At 39.6% G+C, this 25,227-nt stretch overlaps 1 protein-coding gene across 1 annotated transcript in view; it reads right to left on the bottom strand.

Annotated features, from left to right (window-relative positions):
• The window catches only part of EMSY (EMSY transcriptional repressor, BRCA2 interacting), a 41,048-nt gene extending 16,613 nt beyond the window's left edge, over nucleotides 1-24,435 (bottom strand). The window contains exons 1-11 of the mRNA XM_082498169.1: nucleotides 24,321-24,435; nucleotides 23,012-23,120; nucleotides 19,394-19,493; nucleotides 18,679-18,753; nucleotides 16,207-16,382; nucleotides 14,904-15,056; nucleotides 11,163-11,422; nucleotides 6,374-6,647; nucleotides 4,079-4,372; nucleotides 1,807-1,956; nucleotides 106-279 (exon numbers count right to left, since the gene is read on the bottom strand). Coding sequence (XP_082354295.1) covers nucleotides 106-279; nucleotides 1,807-1,956; nucleotides 4,079-4,372; nucleotides 6,374-6,647; nucleotides 11,163-11,422; nucleotides 14,904-15,056; nucleotides 16,207-16,382; nucleotides 18,679-18,753; nucleotides 19,394-19,493; nucleotides 23,012-23,081 — 1,726 coding nt within the window. The 5' untranslated portion in view covers nucleotides 23,082-23,120; nucleotides 24,321-24,435. The remainder of the gene's footprint in view (nucleotides 1-105; nucleotides 280-1,806; nucleotides 1,957-4,078; nucleotides 4,373-6,373; nucleotides 6,648-11,162; nucleotides 11,423-14,903; nucleotides 15,057-16,206; nucleotides 16,383-18,678; nucleotides 18,754-19,393; nucleotides 19,494-23,011; nucleotides 23,121-24,320) is intronic.
• Nucleotides 24,436-25,227: the final 792 nt, after the last annotated feature.

Below are 25,227 nucleotides of genomic sequence, written 5' to 3' on the forward strand. Positions count from 1 at the left end.
AATAATTATTTGAGAATGTAACCCGCAGAAAAGCCTTGAACAATTAGAGCAAGTTTAAAGTTACTTTTGAAATAAGATGTAATATCAAAGTACTCATATGCCTACCAGAAACGATATTACTGCTGATAATCTTCCCTCCCAGAGTAGCCAGCGATTTTGGTACTACGGTAATGATGCTACCACTTGTAGTTTTCACGTAAGTAGCAGCCCCTGGAGTTCCAGCCATCCGAGCCCCTATAGAGGGGCTAACCGTTGGCCGCGTATATGTTGCTTGAGTTCCTGTTGTAGAGAGAGGACAATAAAGTTCACTGTTAGAACATGATCCTCTACTAGTATTTGTGGAAAAATAAGTTAGTTGAGAAAGAAAGCATTACGTTTTATTCAAAGAGACCCCACACTGCAATTTATTACTACCCTTTACAATTCTCCTAGTACTTTTTAATCCCGCAGAACAATATTCAAGTATATGCCAACTTCAAATAAACGTAAGAGTCTTCTGAAGTATTTTACCAAGTGTTCCATGACTGCCATATTTTAATTCACATCCTTGTGCCTAAGATTTTAATTTTCAACAGGTATTTAGATTCTGCCTGCATGTTTGCCATTTGCTCCCTTAGAAGCCCAAGAGTAAGGCATCTGATGGCACTACCAGACCTGATCCCTTCCTCTCTTGAAAGACACCCATACTATCACTTCTCCTACATAACAAATTGTTTATGAAGAACACAACCAATGACTGGTCTACATATCTCTCTAAGAGAAAAACATAATTCACAACAGTAATGTAATTTTATGAATTTAGCATTCAGCAGTACAAAAGAAACCTCCTGACATGGTATAAATGGTTGGGTTTTTTTTCAGACCTACTCCTTTCTCAGACTGAAAACAGAACTGAGTCCACAGAAGAAACTTGCTCAAAATAATTCGAGTCAACAGCTACATGAACACTGTAATTCCATTCTGCTTGCACTACAGACCTTAATTGCTAAAGATCACAGAGCAAAACTGTTATAAGCAGAAAGCCATGTGTTCAAATCCAAGAGAGCACAATACAGGTTTTACCAATTAGATGAACAGCAAAACTGCTGGACTTTTTTTACGTACTTAGGAATGGTTTTGTGAAGTACTTCAAAGGTTAAAGAAAGAATATTAACCCTTAGTTTATGCTAATATTCCCAACCCATGCTAATAATTCAGGAAGTAAATTAATTAGAGTTTTCTAAAAACTAGCATAAAGCTGCCTTTCAAGTTTTCCTCATTTAAGTTTACCATCTGAACAGCCTGCATTATTTTTGATCTTTAACCACTAAGAAAACACAAACACAATTAGATCTCCAGAAAAACAATGGGAGTTTAAAATTCAATTTACTGGCCCTTTTATAAATTCATTGCAGGACTATGAGCAAGTCACCTGTCTTTATAGAGTCCATATATGTAAAACAGGAATGATGCTGACCTATCTGCTTGAAGTACCTAAAAAGTTAAATTAATCTAAATTGTCTAATATAAGGTGCTACAGAAGTGCAAAGTATCAGTGTAAGTTGCAAGAAAACTTCCTTTAAAATAAACCCAGTGGGGAATGAACAATCACATTTTTGTGTACTAATTCAAAAAGATCATAACAGGAATAAAAGAGCACTCAGTGCAAAAATCCTAATCTAGAATAAATATCAACAGGATTGTGAATGTGCTGTTGCGCTCACTGTTCACAAGAGAGAATTGCTTTTCTTTTACCTTAATAAACCATATTTGATCACCTGTATGTCTGGGTTTACCCTCCCTTCCCTTCTCAGAGCCATAACTTACCAGTGGGAGTAGTGACCAGTTTAGTTGTCATGATAGTCCCATTACTGCTAACCACCATAATAGGTGAATTGCTACTGCTGGGCAAGGCCGCTGTAACTGGTTTGGGAAGGATTTTACTGGGCTGCACCTGTTGGGTGATTATTTTAACACCTAGGAAAGGAGAAAGGTCACTGTTAAAATACAGGCACGAAAAGGTACTTTCTGAAATGCTTTCTCAGACCAAGCCCTAGTGGGCAAGTAGCCTCACGAGGCTTCTATTCTGAGCCCATGTATTCTTGATCCTGAAAATATTTTTTTTTCTTTTGGTTGTTTTTTTTTTTTTTCCTTGAGTTTTTTTTGTTTGTTTGTTTTGCAAATAACAAGACAGTCATCATCTCTGCCTTTTGTGTGCCTGTTTCAATTCGTAGCTACTCCCACTGAGGCATGGGATTCCTTTACATTGATTTGATTGTAGTGATTTTTAATCTTTTCTGGTCCATGATTCAAAAAATAGAACATTTCCCAGGAATCAACAGGTTACAACCAATACTGAATTGGTTCATATACAATGAACCATCTAAAAGTGACATAGTTCTTCATCAACTTAGTCTGCAAGTTCTAATATGTCTTAATTAGCCGAGTTGAATTTCATCCCTCTGAATAAATTAAAAGAAGTTTTCTTCACAAAAAGTATTCGTGGGCATAAGTAAGCGACTGTGAAACTGGCTAGGGAAGGCTGCTTTAAGTAAACTGCTCTCTCTCCTCTTGAGTTATTGGTTATCTTGAAGCCACAAAGGAATTGGGCTGAAACAAGCTCTGAGCAGAATCACCGAGAACAAAGGATGAGGAAACACCTTAATACAGCAAGGATTCCACTCTCTTTCTCTCCATTTGTGCAGCAGAACGGGACCTCTGCGAGATTCACTTCTCAGTTGCAAACCAGGAGATGTCATCTGTTCAAAAGTATATCCAGGACACTCGCATCTTACATTCCTTGACGAGGTAAATGCATTGCAGTGTGCTGACCAAATGCCACGAAACACCCAAACTGAATTAATCCCATCTAAATGTAGGCACTTATATTTGTCCACAAATACTTCTAGGTGAACAATTTTGTCCACTCGGGACGTGAAACATCCTCCAGAGAGGTTTTCTTCTTTCTATGTTGATTATAAAAGCAGTATGGAGCAAACAAGCTCCAAACTTAAATAATGAACTACCTGAAGTCAGGAAAGAAACTGGAGCCTTTGCATCATCCAGACACAAAACTGCACCAAGTCTCTGCAAAAACTGATTCACATCTTCCAGAAAGAATAAGTATCAGACGGTATTTCCAAGGAAACTTTAACTAAAATTATCATTGAGCCTAAATCCATGGAAGAAGGCAAGGAGTGAAGCTCCTATTAATCATATATTGCTCGGTGACCAGAGAATGGAGGCCTCTTATCTGTATTAATTAGGGGATATTTTGCTTAGGCAATGGTCCTATAATCCAAAAGACATTTACCAAAGGACAGGAGTAGGGCTGTTCATTTTTTCATTCTACAGTCTATTTTAATTCTTTGATCTATACAGTATGAATGTAAAATAATAATTTTCCTGACATGATTAATATAAAATAAGGATGAAAAAATACTTTGCACTTTTATAGCACTTCTTCCTTTAGAATTAGATAACTTTGCAAGCATTACTTCTTACTAAATCTTACAGAGATAAGAACTGTATTCTACAGCAGAGTAAAGCCAACATAAAAAAATTACACGACTTGCCCAAAGTCAACTGAACGAATCAATGTTACAAAAATAATCCAGTCCAACTTCCAGATCTAATTGTATTTCTTTTGACAAGTACCTCAAAAGTAGGTTTTGATTTCTAGACCCAAGAAAAGAATTAAAAACATGAATTAACTCCCTTTTCCAGTTGATACAGCTGAACAGCTCTTGGATCTTCACAAAACTGGTGTCTTCCAGGCTGCCAGTCACGTAACTTTTGAAGATACTTACATACCTTTCAATCTCTAAAGATAAAACATTTATTCCTAAAGCACGGTCTGCATACCTGAACAAACAAGAAGAGTGGCAAACCAAATCCTTCAATTCTTGTTAGCTGAAAACATTAAGACATCCTTCATATCTATTTATATCCACGTTTAACGCCAAATCCTGTACTCAAGAAATTATGCCTTAATGATAGCTCCCCATGCACATTTTGGGACAGAATTCTGCCCTACTTTCTTGAGTTGTTGGTTAGACCTCACCAATCAGCAATATGAACCAAGATTAACTCCGACTACCTGATTCCTGTTTGATCTGAATGGTGGGCTTGATGCCAGGTGGCAACTGAGATTGCTGTGGCTGCTGTTGAGCGACAGAAGACTGCACCAGCTGTTGTTGCTGCTGCTGTTGTTGTTGCTGTTGTTGCTGCTGCTGCTGCTGTTGCTGGGCCTGTTGTATTTGGTGCAGCTGCTGTTTTGGGGATTGCTGATGCTGTTTGGGAAACTGTGCTAAGATCTGAGTTGGATTCCCAACCAAACCTTTTGGGGAAGGTAGTCTGGTAGAGGCAACTTTAATTGCCGATGTAGACACACCTGTGAAAGAGTAATGGTTTAAGATCAAATAGTACAACACAAAATAAAAATATTACAATTTCTTAAATACTTTTGCATTTAAGCTGTCTTTACTACTGAAAGATGAATAGCTATAAAAAAAAAAGCTCCCACACAGCAGAAGCGCTCTGTTCAGACGCAAGGGAGCTTCTTACAGATTATCACCGTGGCAGCAGAACAGCAGCTAATAGAAAGACGACAATCCCAGTCTACTTCCTGCACCTTTTGTAGCACAAAGAATTCACAAATATTTTCAAAGCCTGATCTTTAAACTCCATGAAAATAAAATCTTCATAGTGAAAATCATGACTACAAGAAGTTAGGATATGAGGATGACAAACATCAAACTCATCAATATTAGAAGGGAGTATCTGTTAGTGAGTGCAATGCTATTCTAAAAGAATGAATCAAGTAATGGTATGTAATTTAGAAAACTGTGGAACACAGTTTTTGTGCTTATAGTTAAAGTAATCTTACAAGTAACAAAGTGATTAAACCAAATTTGCAGTAAGATGGAAAGACAAAGTTCCCAAATAAATCTTAATACTTATTCCTGTCATTCCCTTACAGAGCTGTCACAACATTTCCAGCAAAATTTGGCTTCATCTGTAATTCTAAACTGCACATCCAGAAGTACCAAAAAGACAAACAAAGTCCATGTCTTATGAAAGCAGTTTTTAACCAAGTCCCAGCTGTAGTGGAAAATGGCAAGAAAACGTTCTCTCTTATTTCTCCTCTGCATATAAAGATGGCAGTGATAATGATAGAAATCATAAAATCATAACAATCATAACAATGATAGAAATCATAAATCATAATCTGGCAATCTAAATAAGCAACCCTATTCTCATGGCATCATTTAAGACAGTTTCTCCATTTTCTTGGTCATCTGTTTTCATTCACAAATTTAACTTTCCCACATTTGGAGTGATTAACAGTTTATGTCACAAAACATTTCACCAGCATGTTCTGCAATGACACTGATAGTCTTGAGAAAAGACTGTTAAAGAGATATTCCACCTAACTTATTTTAGAATTATAGCCTCTTCCACGATCAAAACCAACTAAAAATCCACAGTTTAAACAATATGAAATTCTGCTGTAAACCCTTGTGCTCTGTAGATAAATATCTTCAGGACCTGATTAACAGAAGGAAGATGGAAGGCAAAGTGCCTCCTCAGCCTTGATTTGGTGGCTCAACTTTTTATGGAATGGAATAAGAATGGAAAATAGGGACCAGGAAAAATTGCCATGTCACTTGTCATTGTCAGGCACAGTATTTTTCAAGTGTTGGTCACGGAGGCCCTTTCACTCACCCACAGCTTCCCTTCCAAACGTTAGCTAGCAGCTGGAGAGATGAATCAGTCAAGCTAGCACACAGAGTGGGAATTACAAATTGGAATTTAATCCAGGCCCACTCAGGTTTTAATTTTTAAGGACTTGAAAACTCACATGCTGATAAAATAAACAGATAAAAACGTGTAAACATTTCTCTACTTTTCAGAATTGTCACTGAGGTCAGTTACCACAAGAAATATACTAAAGACTGGGAATATCTAGCATAAGTTGTATTTATCTGATGTTAATTTGGCAAGTTTTGGTAAATCAGGCTTTCAGAGAAGCAATCATCTTCAAAGATCGGAAACATCCATTTTCCATGCATCAGACAGAGCTCTTAAAGCCAGTCATTTTGAGGCTACAGAGGTTTAATGCTGCAAGTAAAATCTTTTCAAAATAAAAAGATATGCCACACCATCTCACCACTTTAAAAAGAGGATCTGCACATTAATTGTTGAAATAAAGAGGAAAAGAGTTCAACGAGAACTTTTGTGTGGTATCTTGAATTAGTTTCATCAATAGATTTCTTTCACGCCTCCTGTGCTTTACTCACCATATGGAAACAGCGCATCTCCCCTATGCTATTCTCAAAACAAAGCCTAACTCATCAGCAAAAGAGCTTTTATAAATATGTTATTGCCATACCTTGTGCTACTGTTGACATAACCACTGACGGTGTTGATGATACCACAGCAGTCACAGCAATAGTATTTGCAGTACAGGAGGGAGTGGAACAGCTACTGCTGGTGCTGCTGCTGACCAAAGAGGACTGAGAAGCAGTTATAACCACTGGTTGCTTTTGAGTAGTTGAGGCAATGACTGACGTTGGGACGAGTTTCGTAACTGCTGCATAGTTGTGGGACTTTGAAAGGATGTTGGGTACAAAAGTTGAGCTTGGAGAGGTGGTTACTATTATCACCTGAAAGAAGAAAAAGAACAAGAAATTTATTTGTTCTTTGCATTTCTTTAAAAGCATAAAATTTCACTAATATATCTGGTAATGTGCATTTAGTTTTAGGTACACATGTTTAATAGGACCATTTAAGAACATAATATTCACATTTGCTGGCAACAAAAAATTTCAGTGAGTTTGAAGAAGTGGTGATAAACATTTCCTTAAAATTAGAAGGGTTGTTTTTCTGTTTTGTTTGGGTTTTTTTGTTGTTGTTTTTTTTTTTTTAAGAAAAACAATTCCTATCTAACTAAAGTAGAATTATTTCATGTCTGAAGGCAAACAGACAGGAATGAACTGCTTGGCTTCATTAAACTTGGCCAGGAAGACTGAAGATAATTTTAAATGGAACCGAAGGGATTTCAAGCCAGTTTTAAACACCAGTCTCCCAAACCTTGCACATATATCAAGAAATGGCAGTGAGAGAATAGATGATTTTTTTTTAGCTCTTTAACAATTAACAAGCAGTTGCTGAGTCAGTAATAGGAAATATTTTTGATCCACAAGGCTGTAAACAATCAATATTTCATCAGTGAAAAACCTGGTTTAGGTTTAAAACCATTTCTGCTTTAATTAGTGCTCTCAATAATAAGAAATTCTTTCTTATCTGTCTGAAAACCATTTGTCTAAAGACAATAAACATTACCCATAGTGCAAGTTACAATTACAACACCATGAATTTGATTTGACGTAGAAAACCATAGAATTCATTATAACATTGGAAGAAGTCTGTTCTTATGCAACTGACCTAGAAAACCAAGCATTTCTTCAAGTATTGAATATGGGGACTGTTTACATAGAGATTCCTTTTATTCTGCTTGTATGTAACTCCTTGTACTTACACACAGTTAAAATAGAAAAACACAGCACTGAAATACAACATATTTTCAGTTTACCATGCAAAAATATTGAGAAATTGTTTCAGTAATGCAATTACCCCATCAAAAATTTCATTTATTAAAACCTTAGAAAATTAACGATTTGATGCAACAAAAGCAGAGGAGCTAGCCTCTAGGTACAGAAGGAGTAAAGAAAACCTGGGTCAGCTCAAACCAGAAGTCTTACACTACCACCAAAGGACTACTGAAACGTTGCCTGACAGAGAAAAGAAATATGATGATGGCACCAGAAATAGACTTAAGTGACAGATCAAGCAGTAAGAGTTTAAGCATTTATAATTTATTAAAAAAAAAAAAAAGAAAAAAAAAAGAGAGATAATCACATGGATGGAATAAAAGCAGCAAATTTCACCCCCATGGCTGCCTCTGCCTCTTTTCCCTCCAGCACTTCGTTTTTATGGTCCCCACTACATAGCTAAGCCTTTAATATCTTGATTTGAGGAAAATCAAAGCCTTACTACCTCCATGAGCTACAGCAGGTTGACCACAAATGACCGATGCCTGAAGGACAACGTTTCCACATCTGCTGCTCTACCACTTTATTGCGGGACAACGTTTTCTCTGCGTCACTCTTATTTTCGCCTTCTGTCTAACCTGGATTTAATCAAAACACCTTTCTGAAATTGCTCTTAGGCTATGACCACACAGCCGACACAGCCTGATTCTGGTACAAGGCTTGCAGGTGGAAAGATGCTATGATGTGCCTCTGGAGTTTCACCCTGTTTCTTCACTATTCGGTTAATACAAGAAATACTTCCTAAGTGTTTGGATTTTAGGGCCAGCTCCATTCCACCCAGGATAACTAATTTAGGAATACAGTCAAAGGACAACTTGCAGTTAAAAAAAAGACAGCTTGTTCACATTAAGCTTCCTACATAATCCATAGGGCAACGGGGCAAGTTCAGCATCTCAACTAAGTAAGTACAGATATGTAGGATGAATCTGGGCATAATCACAACTCCTGAAGACCGCTGCTCTTCATTCAAAGGCAGCGATAAAACCATCAGCCCAAGATTATCACTGAATAACTCTTTATTTAATCATGCAAGGAAAAAAAGCTTGTAAAGCATTACAGTTCAATGATTGCTGTCCTGTGACGAAGCAGGTTTGGGTCTCTTTATTCTATTTCTTCTTTCAAAATAAATGCAGAACAAAGTTTAGTGGTCTTCATGTATGAATTATACCCTGAAGACAAAATTTTCAGGTAAAAATGTGAAAGCATTTAAGCTCAAATCACAACAATTATATTTTTGAGATACTACTTGCCCGTGTATGTTGAAATGATCAAAGTAACCTCATCATGGGTAGCAAAACTGCATCACATATTTTACGGCAGAAAGACTGCCCGATTGAAAGAAAAACAAAGTTGCTTTTTTGCTGTTGTTGATTTTAGTTGTTAAGGCAAAAACAAATTCCTAGCCTACATTAGTCCTGTCAGCTCTATTTTGAGAGACACCGAAACCTAGTCTCCAAAGAAATAAAGGCATTAACTGCCAGAGGCTTCAGTAGCTAGATTCCTTCCGTGTCCTAGACAGAGGACTTTATTATAAGAGAATCCAGAAATTAGAGCTGTGACATTATTAGTTGTTACGACAAATCTTCCTCCAACCTACTAAAATGTCAAAACAATTCAGAAAGCTGGCATGCAGAAACGAAGAATTTCATTCATATCCACCAACTTCACTCATATCCAACTGCACTTGTTTAAAATAGTACATTTCCAATTTAAGTCTAACAAGTCTGACATTTAATTTAAAACTACTAAAAGGAATTTCTCCCACCAAAACGATCCATTTATGTATTTTGGCATACCTAAATCCAACAAACGAGGGCAGTGTGACAAGCTCATATGCAAATGCCACTATAGCTCCCTAATGAAATAAGTTTTGATTTTCCTATCATTGCAGATTAATAAGAGAGTTAAATAATACTACGCAAAGCAAACCCTAAAATTTCCACGTCAGGACAAGCAGAGGCACAACTGCAGAAAAGTCTCTATCCACGGTCCATTCGCTTCCTTTTGGAGATTTAATACACTCCATCTTTAACTATAACACTGAAGACAACACTAACAGACGTTTAGGGCAAAAAAGATTCTTTCTGCACAAAAGACGAGCCTAATAAAAGCAACAGGATGGGCAGGTTAAGCCCTATCCTAGCTGTGAATTCACTGCGTTGAATGCAGGATATTTTATTTGATGGTTTATGCTCACTCACAAATTTCTATACGTGTATTCAGAGATGAAACTTGATTAAGCATACTGTTAAAGAACAGTGAATCAAATGAAAGCATCAAAGAGCTCTGAAGTGGGAAAAGGCCAGAAAGTGAGTTCTTTATTGCACATTACTTCAGTTAATCTTCCTTGGTTTTAAAGTTTCCAAAAATCAAGACATGGGAACTCAGCTAATCCAAACAGTCATAAAACAATTAAGACAACTAATAGAACAAATACCGTGTGAAGGTTTGAGCTCAATAGTCAAACTCTCACAGTTGGAAAAAAAAGGCTTGTTAGTGGCCAGCCTACCATCAGTCTGTTGGTATCAAGGCCAAATTAATTCCACAGACACACACAGCCCCCCCCAAGTCTGCCTTAATTAATAACCGTACCAAGAATGAACTTGGTCTGAGCCATTAATCTTTTTTTTTTTTTAAATCTTAAGAACAAAAAAGTACACGCATCTGAAATGCTTCCTAAAGCATGGGAAAATAGTCATGCCATAGATCAGGCACATAAAATCCGAGTCCAAACCAAAATTTCAACACAGAAAAACCTTTTCCACACGCTGCATTGTGGTGAAAGCTGGGCACACTCAGCTGAAATAATGCAACTGATTTTGACCACTATAACACTGTTAATGTAGAATGAGAAATGGCACACCAGTACTGAAAGGAAAATAAAAGCCCCCGCAGTCTTTGATCAGCTCCAAAAATAAGCTTTATAGACCCCATAAAACTAGTCTCTAGACAAAAGGCTTGGCAAGGGAAAGCCCATGCCACCTCTCCTGGAATTCTACTACTGCAAAATATAGTTATAAATAAGGAAAATAGAAATAAGAAAGATTACCTTTGACCAATAGTTGTTACCATCTGAAGGCTGTTCAGTGGCCTATGTGATCCAGTTCTCAGTGGACTAGTGTCCATATCACAAAACCCAACACCACAAATGGTACTAACTGGCAACCTTGTTGGCAGTCTCACCAGAGAGGCCAAGAATTGAATGAGCATGGAGACTGAATCCCCTCTCATCCCTAGAAGTGGTCCCTTCAGGTCAGGGTTGAGGCACATTGGTGGGGCAGTCTGGGGGAAGCTTGCACTCCCGCTGCCTGTGCTGTACCTGTTCTGTGGATAAAAAGAGGGCTTCAGTCTCCACGGCTGTCAATCCAGGTCCCTTCACACACAGGTGAACTAAATGCATACAAGAGTTTGGTTTTCTCTTTGTTCGTTTTAAAGAGGGATTACCTTATCCCAAGCGCGATCCTTAAAAAACAGCTAGGCAGTTCATAGAAAGGAAGAGTCAAACATCACATCTTATTCATTGATAAAACCAGAACAAAGTAACATTTGGCAGCTTCCCCCACATACCTTCTGTGTTGTCGTGTTTGTTGTCTGTGTTGAGGGCTTAGTGAAGGTTATTTTCACAGGCGACATGTGTGGTGGTAAGGAGTTGGCAATACTCTGCATGATATTACTCATCTTGGGGCTGCCACTTACAGGCACTGTGATAGTTTTAGTGACAGGAGTCACTGCCTTCGGGACTTCTTTCAGAAGAACAGGGGAAGAACTAGAAGAATTCGTTCGCCGTCTTTTGCGGGGCTTTTCATCATCATCTGAGCAGCTGACACCTGGAAAAGAAGTACTTTTTCTAAATTATATTTTCCCCATTTGCGGCTCTCAACACTTTCTAAAACACTTCAAACTTGCCGAGTTTTATACCCACTTTCAAATAAGAGAAAAAGAAATAGAGGATAAATGATTTCTTATGGTCACAACTAACCTGTATCACACTACAGACAGTCTTAGCCCTTGATACAGACCACACTTATAGAGTCATAAAGCAAAGAAACAAAAACCCCCCAAAAACAAGTACTCAGTTACCAGGTTACTTCATTCAGTTTAAGAGATTAAAAGAATGTAAGAGACAGTACAGAGATTTCATTCTGTCTCCAGAAGTCTGACTAATGAGACTACGCACACAAGGGGGTTGGGGAAAACATCATGCACATTTCACTCTAAAACTTTACACTACACTGTTGTTGTTGTGGTTTCTGGTTTTGTTTACAGCAACTGGACTACTGAAGTTTATCCTCCTGTAGTCTTCTCCGATTTCAACCTCCTTACCTACTTTCATGCCGTGCTTATGATTACAGTACCCTTCTCCCTTTCACCTCAGCACAGCATCTTGAGATCCTTTTTTAACGACATACTTTTAACTATGAAGGTCAAACCTCAGTTTACCAGCTTCTGCCTTGTTTGGTGCATCTTGTGCAACAGATATAAACCAGCACCTAACACACAACAGCACCTAAAACCAACAGAAGTCCGGCCTCAAAGGAGTTCATCCTTCCTCACGATCATTCATTGCATACGTAGAAAAAAAGTCTGCTGCAATATTCAGCTGAGCAACGGATAGCTCTTTCTGGAGAGTGATCAATGGATATTAAATCCATATGAAACTCATCATAAGCAGGCAAACAGTTCCTAAATTGGTATACATTACAGAAAGACAGTTTAATTACTGTGAAAATCTCTTACAGCTATGGGGTAGCATTTATGTTTACCAAGTTAGCCACTGTTAAACAATTAAAAAGCAGAGATATGCAGAAAATACATGATCCCCTTATACAGAACAAGACTGAAGATGTTGTTCTGTATGCCTGGGGCTTACAGACAAAAAATGCTGTCACAGTAAAAAGCAGTCTTGCTGGTAACCCAAGCAAACTTGGTTGGCAGTCAACCTCTAATTAGGGTCAAGATCTAATTACTGACAATTTCTAATTAAAATAACTAAATATTCTGGCATTCAAAAAAAGTGAAGATGCAGGAATTAACATGGAGAATAAAGTGCCCCGTGGCACAGCGAGTGATTTCTGCAAAATGGGATTCTCTCTTAGTATGAGTACCAGCTCACTTGCAGGTACACTTCAGAAGGCTGATGGTTGTATCCACACAAAGACGGAAAACTGAACGAGAGAAGGGAAGCAAAGGCTCTATTTTCAGTTTGCTTTGACCTCCAAAGCATAGTTTTAGCTGGTCGTAGCAGTACAGACCAAGTGTGGATCTGCAAGTCTGGATTTCAAAGCTCTAATCAACAATTTGCTTTATGGCCCTGAACAAGCCAAGCAGTGATCTCCATCTATAAAGCAGAGATTTGGTTACATGACTTTAAGGTCTATTATGAATAGGCTTTTAAGTATTACTGCGAGGGCACTACGCAAACTTATAACTGTGAGGTCACTAATCACATTGAAAACGTACAGGAATTTCAAAATCTCAGAATTCATTCAAATCAAAATCCACATGCAGCTAGGATGTCAGGACACAGCTGTCATTTTGGTGGGTTACCAAAAAATACTGGAGAGAAAGCTATTTGTTTGTGGTCCTTATCCACAAAAAAAAAAAAAAGCCCCAAAAACAAACCCACAACGCAGAAGTAAGGAAGTAACATTAAACTAGCAGAACATTATTTTATGTTAAGCACAGCTCATTTCATCTCATCTCCTGTTTCCACTGCTGGGGCTCTGTAAGAATGTTATTCCTGTAATTTCATGTTAGAAACTGCATTTGCACGAGTTTTTCCACAAGCATTTAGCTAAAAGGTAATACACCTCGACTGTAACTCACACTTGACAAGCACGGAAACAGAGGCACAGAGAGGTTAATGGCTCAATCAGACTGTGACTTCAACGCGGTCACACAACAGATCAGTGGTGAAGTCACAACTGTAACTCAGGCTTCCCGAGCTTGCTCTTAAGCACATTTGTTAAAACTAATGTGACTGATATAACACATTCTGAAAGACACACAATTCCTTAAAAAACAAAGCCAAACAAAAAAAACCAAACCAAAACAAAAAAAATATCAAAAAAAACCCCACCCGTGAAGTGGGAAAAAAATGAAATCTAGGGATGGAAGGAATAAAAATGAGAACCTTTCATCCCTCTGTCATGTGTCTAGACTGGTTTTATCCTCATTACCATGTAATAATTCAATAGAGGTCTCAATTAAATTTTTAAGAGGTTAAGAACATTTTCCCTCGAATCTTTAAACTAAAGTTGAGTGATTAGTGCATTAAAGCAGGAAAATGAAAAATCCTAATGTAACGGGTCCTGTGGGTTGATATAGCCATCAAAGATGGTGGTTTGCAAGTAACATTGTGTTTATGTACAATGTGACATTTCTGACTACCTAGGAGTTTATACAAACACGCGCATATAGTCTAAAGACTACAATAATGTTTAAAATATTAAAGGTATCCACAATAACCATAAAAATAGCACTTATCAGCTTCACTATTAATCTTTCTTTGTTGCCTGCACTTTATGATAAACACCAAATAAGGACAGAAGGAAACACTTTTTATTATTAGTTAAATAAAACTACCTTTGATGAGCTGGGTATAAGTATAAGGATGCATTCTGCTTTTAGAATTAGCTGATTTATTAGCCAAAGAAGCAGGGGTGGTGGGGGGGAGACAAGAAGACAGACTCTTTCTAGACGTAATGTCCTGGATTTCCAAATTTAAATACATGAAGACAGGAATCTGGTGGGACTTCGTATGGAGTTTTCACAGTTCCCTAGGAATGCAAGCCTCACCAAGGTTCACTTCCAAAGAAATCACAAGATGGCCAGACGTAGTTAATGTTAGCTTGCCAAGCTACGGTATTCTAAAAAAGTCTAGGTCAACTGTGAAAGTGGAAAGACGTTTTCTAACTCAAATGAATGACTGCTATGCATTATTGAAGCAGAAGGAAGTCCTCTGCCAAAGTGATTAGCAGAGCCACGCCACTTTAGAGACAACTTCTGAACAAGCTGGATTGGAAATCCCCTGATACACAGCAATTCCTCTATTTTATTTTCAAAATACTTTTCACTCTTGTTTGTCCTTGCCATGACTGCTCCTTGCAGCGTTTTACACCTAGTGGATTTATCCTGAATGCAATTTCTCTGAAAAAGGGAAGCAATAAATTCATTCTTTAGACTCAACCAAGGCATAAAGGCATTAAATGACTTGCCCAAGGTCAGAGTGCTTAACTCAGGCCATGCTTCAGCCACAAGACTGTCCCTTTCTTTCCCTTTTGTTAATGAGTTGCTAGTATCACTTACTTTTGACGTAAACAGTACTTCCACTTGGCAAGACGACTACATTGGAGGCTGGACTGGCGGGTCTGGGGGACTTCACTGTTGCTACACTGCCACTTGGAACAGGGGTGGATGTTGGGGTTGAAGTGGTACTTGTGTAGGAATAGCAAACCACCACTGAAGAGGAGAAAAGACACCTTCCATATAACTGAAGTGCAGAATCCCATTATTCTATCACTATTTTAACAACTGAAACGGAAGCTGAAGACTTATTGGGTCATTATCCACATCTTTGCCTCTGCAATCCTGTTACTGTTGAATACTCCCCAGTTTGGCCTAAGCGTAGCCGCGGAATTATCAGCCTTTAAAGATAACACAGAAAACTAACCTCCCCTCCTCCCATCCCCAGAAATCTGTGCTACCGATTCTAGATTTTTCATTTGTACTAGTCTAGACTTTACAATTTGTTATTCTTCATTTTAGCATTAATTCAATAATTCAATCTTTTTGCTTTTCTGTAAATGATGATATCTAGACTGGTAACTGATAGAAAATAGCTAATGCCTCTCCCCAACAGTACATCACTTGAAGAAACCAAATTATTCCTTCAGTAATGAACAACTGATTTTGCTAATTAGCTATTTTAAACCGTTGCTTATAAGTAACAGTACAGTGATCCAGTATTTCTCACAAAAACAGAATAAAACAGCCTATTTCAAGAAGCGTTACACATTCTCTAGTTGCATGAAGCACAATTCAAGCCTAGTCAGCCAAGTTAGATGGAATGTGTACTAGCATTATTTAAAAGGCACAGGGAAAGCAGAAAGCAATCTTTTAACGTGTTAACTTGGTATGTTTAACCTGAAGGGGGAAAAAAGAAACAAAACAAACAATAAAAAGAAAACCAACGAAATATTCTTGACTTTCACCAAAACCTATTTACATTCTTAAAATAAAGTGTTCTAAAACATTTTTCACTGCTTACAGAAATTTACAAATCTTGAGCCATTGATCTAAGCCTTTATAGTTTACAGAGTTTACAAGTTAACCAGTGAATTTCCCCCTCTCTTTCTGGCATTTTTTTTTAATCCCACTTGCTAATGTACTCACTGACAAAGCTGTCAGACTTATGCTGCAGATGCTGCAAAGGCATCTTTCTAAAAAGGAAAAAAAAAGTTTTTTCATATTTCTGTGAACGCTGTGCAATAAGAATGATTCAGATTTTCTTTTTTTAATATCTAACATTTAAAATCTAAGATAAGAACTTATACTGTGACATTATTTTTATATTCCCAGAGATTGCAGTGGAATCCCGGCTTTCTCTCACCTTCTTTGTTTCCAGTTTCTGCAGGAACTGGCAGAGATGCGTTGTGCTGAACAGCTGCATTGGCAACAGCATTGGCGGTAACAGTAAAAGCTGTTTGTGGAACAAGCCGTGGCATCAGCGGCACCAGTCGACGACCTTCTATAGACCATTCGGAAGAGCTATTTGGTCCAGACATACTAAACAGAAATGCACATTCTCTAAGTATTCTGCCGAGTTTCCAAAATACTCAGTACTCTTATTTAAGTGCATTTTTTCAACAGTTTAAGTCTAAAAGGCAGTTTCTAGAGACAAACTAGAGCAATAAGCTTCAACTTTCTTCATTTCATGAAAGCACTCGCATTTTTCCCACTTGATGTAGAAATCTTCCCACAGAAAATTTAAGAATTGCTCTTTATTTTACTGTTTTGTATTAGAGAGCCCTTAAAGGGCCAGAGGTCTATGGATGTTCTATGGAACCATCTATGGATGGTTCAAAACCCCATAATTAGATTAAATACTATTCAGGTAGAGTTGGCACACTCTCTACCCAAGGATGACAAAAATGCATACACATCCAATAGACTTCATAAAAGACTACTGAAATTGATTATATTACAGGGAAAAACCCTCAGCTTCGGATGCAAATCTTGTTTTACCTGAACAGAAAAGTTTCTCAGACTTATTAAATTAGTCCCAAACAGGGTAACAGAATGTGAAAAATGATTTAAATACACCCTGTGCATCTTTCTCAACTGCAACCAACCTGTTACTCTAATTTTCTCCTAACCTTATACTTACACACAAACCAGAATGGTTCCAGAAAACGCTGTTCTTACTTAGATGGAGATGTGTTTATGTTTATGACTGTTATACATGAGTCATTTGTCAAATCAGCAAAACCAAAACGGCAAATCATTTTTCAATGCTGTTATGTTCTTAAGCAAATCAACCCATTTAATGTATTAATATATTCTGAAAAACAACTTCATGTGAACTATTGCAAATAAGTTGCAGCAAAAGCTACCACAAATTAGTTTGTAAAATGCAGAGGATGTGCTCTGTTGTTAAATCCTGATATGCTTCAGCGTTCTTCGTACATATTCATATAGTATAAGCAGATCTACATCAGCTGAGGTAAAAATACATTTTTAAAATCAAAAATAAGACTACAAATGTTGCATACAGCAAAGCTAGCAAAGTCGTCTTTCCTAATGAGTTAAAGAATTATTTAAGTCAAATACTGTATTATCAACCATCACTTACAAAGAATTACCACAGGAAAAATAAAGAGATGCAGCACTTCACAATTGCACCTTGTCTGGTATATAATATCTCATCCATCTGAAGTTCAACACCTCAGGACAAACTTTATGCTTCTTCTGTAAAATGCTAAAAACAGAACTACTACTTAAAAAGGAAACTCGATTCAAGAAAAGAATCCTGATGTGACAATTAAATGCTTATTTTTCATTATTTGCATTATTTCCCCCCCCGCCTTTCTTTAAAGGAGTGTAAGGAAGTCGGTGGCTTTTGTTTGGTAAACAGCATATTTCTAACTCTTTAAACCTGAATACTAAAACACTAAAATATTAAATGTCCTTCTTCAGCACTAAAATGGTATGCTGATTTTGGCAAATCTCAGATCAGACAATTGCTAACTCCAAGTGGCTTGCTATTCGTATGATTTCCCTTTTTTGTCCCCATAACACCTAAGCTACACTATTCAAACTTAAAAATCAATGGCTGTAATACAGAAAAAAATAATACAGACACTACCAATCCAGCTCTGCTGAAAGACAGTTCTTAAAAGTAAGATTGTTAAGGAATAATCAAAGATACAGAAGCACTTGCCCTCTTGCTCCTCTCCACCTCCCAAAACCATGTGGAGCTTGCAAAAGCAAATGCAAGGAGGAACCAGCCCGGTTGATGTCAGCACAGCAGCTGCATCAAGCAGAGAACAGTGGACACTGATGTCATCAGTTAGCTTGCTGCAGGTTTTTTTTTTTTTTTAACTCTGACCATTTTTTCCCCTCTGTGCTGATACACTGTTTTCCACTAATCTCTGCCACCTCTTTCCCTCCCTTTGTCTTTCTACTTAGTGATGTCCCTCTTAATAGAACATTTCCAAATATATTTAAATAAAATTAAAGGTAAAACAACCAAACGTGTTCATCCTGCTTATGGATTTCTCTCTTTTCTTCACTCTGTTTCTTCTGGTTTATCTTACAGAAAGCTTTTCATGAGAAAAGACTGTTTCTTATATCATACTTGTACAGTGAATGGGGTGCCTTCAGATCCAAAAATGCAACAGCACTAAATAACTGTTTCTAGTTCCCTGATGTAAATCTGATACAGTAATTCCTTCATCCATACAGTTTTAACTACTGTTCTTTAAACCACTATCAATCTTCAAGTTCTATCGTTCAGTTAAGGCACAATGGATTTTCCAAAGGGTACCTTTTGAAATCACGTAGAAAATGACCCGTAACTTACTTGTGTGCAATAGTCGTTAGTCGTTCATCATTTACTGCTCTCCGAACTTCAGCACGATGTCGCTCCGTGGAAATACTATTAAAAAAATCAGCAATATATTTTAGTCAGAGGGAGACATGAACATTTATCTAAAACTTCTACCTAAAATTAAACTTGTGAATAATCTACTCAAGAGACAAAAGGGAACAGGCATTTACATTTAAGAGATTGTCACTTAACTTCTGCTATCACAGGCAGAAAAAATGAATGTATTACTGTTCAAAAATACTACTGAAGAATAAGAACATTACTGTTCATAGGGGTAATCCTGCAAAACCAGCCAGAATCCAACCTCCTAATGAGAGCGATAAATTTAAAGCATATGGTAGAAAAATTTGCACAGAACATGCAGCATTCTTTCTTGATGTAACTTGGGCCCAAAGACCATGAGGTCCTACCTTGACGAACTCCAAGCTAGCACATGCTCATGAGCTAGCTGCAATCCTTTTAACACTCAGTATCTCACAAAACACCAACAAAACAGTAAAGCTTCAACCACAGAAGCTCAGTTGTTTTCCTTACTAAAAACTGAAATCAGAATAGGAATTAAACCTCCAGAAGATGAAGAATTACTTCTCTAAATTAAGATATGTTTTGTGACATTAGTGATAGAAAAAGCACACAATACGTTAAAAGAAAACAGGTCATTGGTTGTTATTTTAAAAAGGTCAGTTACCTAAGCACTTTAGAGAGTTCTCCAAGAAGATCCTTCTTCTCTTTTGTAAGGTCTCCCTGTGCACGTAAGGCACTGATGACACCTGCATATGCCTCCAGTTCTGAAGAATTAGAGCAAATATTTCTATTTAACGCTCACAGCAAAGGAAAAAAATGTTATTTTCAGTATTACTGACAGTATTCTATTAATTTTCAAAAGCATTAAGAGGAACATGTCTTTCAATTATTTAGTGCTTTTCAAAGGAGACTGATGATTTAGAACTCTCTCAGTCAATTACTCTGCAGCGTACAGCTTTTCTATTAAACAATTGTATCATCACAGAGGATTATCTAGTTTATAAACCCAACCAAATATTTCAAGCTCTCTCTGAGCTGACAGTTCAGCCAGAAAGCTTGAAGAAACAGTCCCCAAATTTGGAGAGTAGCTCAGAATTCTCTAGAATCAGGAGAAAAAAAAAATCTTTAACGCATATCATTATTAAAAGTTCCATGGAAAAGCTTCGTTTAAAAAAGAAATACACTATTAAAAGAGCAACTGATTTTTCTGTAATGCCGTTGCTTAATTAGCATGAAGAATATCAGCTCTAGTTTGTTAAATAAGATCATCATAATCTTTTATGCCCATTTACTTGATGGGTACAACTGCTTGAATCTGAAAAGAATGCAACACACTGAATTAAACCTGCTCAACACAAAAGAAACAATCCAGCTATTCTTAAATGTAGAGCCATCATGAAGATTAACTCACAAAAATACAATTCTGATTTAACGTAAATTTATAATTCCAGGTGACCTATGTAAATGTCACGCTATCAGTGTTTCGAAAAATAGAATAGTTAAAGGCTACTGAAACTTGTGAATTTTGTCCTACTAAGCAGGGTGAAAATACACCTAGCGCAAATAATGGAGTCTGCTAATTTGCCAGAGAATGACTTGCTGTTCTAAGCTTAGCACAGTTTAAGGAAACATTACTGAAACTCCTGCTTTAAACCAGAAATACAAATTCTTTTGATACTTACATAGGTGCCTTTCATTCGGCCTCCCCATTTCAGCAGCCAACCCAAACCAACCCCACAACATATCCCAGTCAACCAAAAGCGAGAATAAAAGGGTCAGGCCAAAACCTAACACCTCTGAAGTTTGCTGCAAAAGAAAGACTGATGCTGTTCTGAAAAGCTTTCAGTTTAGGATTCCAAAAGGCTAATTTACAAATCAAATCAAGGAATTGTGCTGAAAAGAAGTCCTGCTCTCCTGTCCTGATTAAGCAGACAAAACACAAAGCAGAGTCGCTTTGGTTAACTATGCAGCCTGCACAGGGATGCTGAGTGACCTACAGAAGCATTTAGAGCTTCAGTTATAAAACATTTGCTAATTAATGCAATGGTTATTACTAATATCAACATTTATTTAGACAACCATGTTACAATATTTAAGATACTAATTATTTTCCTCTGTTAACAACAAAGTAATTCTCAGATACAACCGTATAATTATTTAGCAAGGATAGATTTTCTTTTTTTCTCTCTGCATTTTTAATAGAGATCCTCTACACTGGGGCTTTAAAAATGCACAATCTGGCCTTTTGGAAGCTCGTAAAGATTACAGAACAGCTATAACCAGCTTCCTCACCCTTATGTCTATGTAGCAATCACTAACTGGTGCACTCTCTATCACAAAACACATGAACCAGCCAAAAAAGGTTTCACAAATAAATATCACTACTTCACGTGTAAGGCGCTACCGTCATCCCCTCAGTCAGTTATAAGCCACAATTGCCGCAGGACAACGCTAGGTGCTGCACACCTCAGGATGCATTACAGCCTCACCTACACCATTGCACTTCACTCATGACGGATCACCCCACTACTGCCAAATGGTCAACCGAATAAGATGTTGGGCTGCGAGCTGGTAAAGTGGGACTCTATCAAGCAGATGAATATTGCTGGATGTGACCGTTAGACAGCTATTCCCCTGCCCGTGCTCTTTCACCCTCCAATCTTGCGGTGCGTCTATTTAAACTGAGTTTCTCTACCCTGGGAGACGGCTGCGACGGGCTCTGATCCTCTGTTAACGCTGGCAGGGCCCCCTTGTGGGGACACAGCTCATGCCAGCAAAAAAAAAAAAAAAAAAAAAAAAAAAAAGATGATTTATTTTTTTTAATTTTTTTTTTCCTGTCAGCCTAGGTTATGTCATTGAAGGAGGTGTAGCTGCAGTTCTGTTTGGCTCAGCTGCACCAGCAAGGTTCTGCCAGCACACCACCGGCAGCTGGGGTGGAAGTGTTTTTTTTTCCACGCTCCTAGCCAGCACAGCTACGTTAACAAAATTTAGTAGCACAGATCCGGTCTAGATCTTTTGGCATCCTGCACTTTCTCCTAGTTTTTGTACTTCTTGAGCCTTCCTTAAAACCTAGGGCTGCCACCTTAATGGATGTACAGTTTAGCAGCAATGTCGTGTGCAACATCTGCGTCACCGTCTGCTTCAACAGAACGCAAATCCCAGATTCCCAAGAAATGAAATAAAAAGGGCAAACCAAGGGAAAATATATTCTCAACTCTCAGAAAATCAAGTGGATGGCTTCATAATGTATGAAAACCTTGGCACAGTTAAGAGGTGCAGCACATCATCTTTTAAAATTCAAGTAAAATGAGAACAAGAAAAGCTGTGACTTGACTGTCACAGGAAGTTAGAGGCAGCCTCGACTTTCCTCCTGACATCATCTCCTAGATTATGCTCCTCAGAAGAAAGTCTGAAAAAAAATTTAAGGTTTTTTTCCCTTCTAATGCTGCACATCATTTAACTGGCAAAAAAATCCTTAACTGAATAAAAAGCAATTCAGCTCTAAGAACTCAAAACTGACTGTGCAAGATCAAATCGACCATCTAACAAAGGATTCTCTCCTATGGTAGCCAAAAGTGGATGCGAGGAAAGAGCAAATACGTTTTTTAACTTCCAACATACATAAGCATGTCTCCTTGTACACATGTACCTACAAGAACAGAGCACAAAAAAAAAAGATCTCCCAATATATATCTATTGGGCAGGGCTCTCAGATATCGGACCACATTTGAAACAATGCAAAAAGCTCCTGTTGTTATGAGTTAAGTGAGAACATTGTTTTCACTCTTCCCTATCAGTGTGTAAATGCAAATCACAAACTACCTTTTTTCTTCTGTTTCAGGTCTTTACGATAATACTTTACAACCTGAACACAGTCCCACAGTGCCAGTTAAATGAGGGTTCCATGATTTTTTTGGTAGAAAAAGGTGTCTAATACACAACTGAAAAACAAAGACCCTCCTCTCACAGAGTATCCCGTTTCATGTTAACAGTCGTAAAAAGAACAGCAATGCAACACTGCAACATCGAGGCAGAGATGGACCAGGACTTCCATGAGAAATTCTACCAAACCAAAACAATTCTGCTCTATTCATTTTGCTCAGGCAGAGAGCATCTGCCAAACATCATTTTAAGCCAGGGCTGTCAAACCAATGACACATGCAAAATGCAGGAAATGACTTGTAAGTTGCCTGTAGACATATTAAAGTATTTCATGGAAGCATCAGCCAGGCAAATCTTAAAAGGGCAAACATACAGACCCACAAATTGTATCTTACTGTACCCAGTTTGCGAAGGATCCTCTTGCATTCATCTCTGCTGAGATCCAGAAGAGTTGGCCACACCACAGGCATCTTTCCCTTGTCTTTGCGCTCCCACAGAGCTCAGCCTCGCTGAAAAAGGAATATAAACACAGTAAGGGTGAGTCCATCATTTATTGATTTCCAAAGCCGATTAATGCAAACTCTCCTCAGCCTGCTCACAACTCCACTGACACAATCGCTCCCATCCCTGCTCCAACCTTCGCAATGGCATGCTTTGCCATGCAGGAATTCACAAGGGCACGGACTTCCTACACTCTCTTGCTCAGATGCATCCCCTAAGCTTTTTTACCGAGTTTCCTATCTCCTTCTCAAGCCCCCTTTTTTTTTTTTTTTTCTCCATGCTGTAACGCTCTCCGAATTGATGTTCGAGTCTCCTCCCTCTCTTTATGCACAGAGCACCTATTATAAGAACTCTTCCAGCTAACCGCACGCCCCCCCCACCCCTTCCCCCCGGGGAATGCATTTAGCACCAGCCTATTATATGACAGAACGGCAAAAACACCGTGAAAATTTGCTTTCCACGTATCAGCACCAGTCCCGTCCGTGTGTCCCCCTCCCCCCCCCCCCCCCAAAAAAAACCAAAACCAAACAAACAGGGGAACATCCCCTCGCCCGATCGCATCTCGGCGAGATTCCGGGGGTGGCGGGGAAGGAGGAGGGCGCATCTCCCCGTTGCAACGAGGATAATAAAGGGGGAAAAATAATAAAGAAAAATAAAATTAAAAAAAAACAAACAAACAAACAAAAAAAGAGGAGCCGGAGGCGAGCGGGGAGAGCCGGGTTGTGGCAGCCCGCGGCCGCACCGCGTTCCCCGGGCAAGGAACGACACAGCGGGGGGGGTTGGGGGGAGGAGAGGGGGAGGCAAGGGGAACAAAAGCCCCGGCGCCGTCGCACCTTCCAGCGCCGGGCTGGAGGGAGAGAGGGGGGGAGGATCTCCTGTAAGGGCGGCTGGAGGCAGCCGCCACCCGGGGACTCCCCGGCCCTCGGTCCCCGCCGGGCTCGGGGGGCGGCCGCCCCCGGGGCCCCCGTTGGTAGGAGGGAGGGAAGGAGAAAGCGGGCGGCGGTCGCTGCTTCACGGCGGGAGCGGCCTGCGGAGGAGGGGGGGGGGGGGGGAGACGGGGCGCTGCCCGCCGGCCCCGGGCCCGTGAGGGGGCGGCAGGTCCCCGCCGTCCAAGAGAAGAAGGGGACGCTGCCCCTCTCCCTGAGGGGAGGGAAGCGCCCCGGGCAAGACGGAGAAGCCCGGCGGGGCTACCGGAAAGCGGAACCCACCTGCCCGGCCGTGCCTGGCACATCGAAAGGCTCCTTCGGCGGCAAGGCCCCTCCTCCCCCCCCCGGTGCCGCTCTCGGGTTTGTTTAGTGGCGGCGGCGGCGGCGGCGCTTCCCCGGGCCAAGATGGCGGCGGGACGCACCGCCCATGCGCGGGCCGCCGCGGTGCACGCCGGGAGTTGTAGTCCACTCCTCCGCCGCCCTCCTCCGTGAGTGAGGAGATGGCAGGAGGGGTGCCGAGATGGCGCGCGGCGCATGCGCGGAGACGCAGGGCGCTCCTGGGAGTTGTAGTCCACCAGAGAGGCGGGAGGGGGTTGAGGGGAGCGGCGCCCGCCCGTCCCGCCATGGGGACGGGCAGCGAAAGGGGACAAAACACCCCCGCAGCGCGTTGTCCGCCTGGGCCCACCGGTGGAAATGCATATATTCCTAAACTTAAGGCATTAAGGCTGCTTCTGCAACGCAGTCTGGCGGGGTTGACATCGGCCCTGACGTCATTTGGTTTTCTGACTTCAAAGCGGTGACGCGGTGTCGGGCCGGGCCAACAACCCCACGACGCTTCAGGGGGGGATTTTGCTCTCCACTGTCAAGCGATATTAGTTGTTTAGCATGAATATGTAAGTTTTAATTAGGATAAATTACCCAGGGTTATAATACAGTGGGATTTAGGCTGTTTGCTCAGCTGTACCCAGCAGAGGCTGCGAGATTTTCTGAAACCTTTAGGCCGTGACACGGTTAATTTTCTTAGTAATTTTTCTAGCTGCAGTGCCGCGTTTAGTCTTTTAAAAATGTAAATTTACATGGCTGTTTTGGTAGTGTTCTTCCCAAGTCTGGGAGTTGTTTTCGCTCTCTACAGCTCCCTGAAAGGAGGGTGTAGCGAGGGGGTGTCGGTCTCTTCTCCCAGGGAACAGGT

This window comes from Vanellus vanellus, assembly GCF_965231255.1.
Source record: "Vanellus vanellus genome assembly, chromosome: 1".
NCBI lineage: Eukaryota > Metazoa > Chordata > Aves > Charadriiformes > Charadriidae > Vanellus > Vanellus vanellus.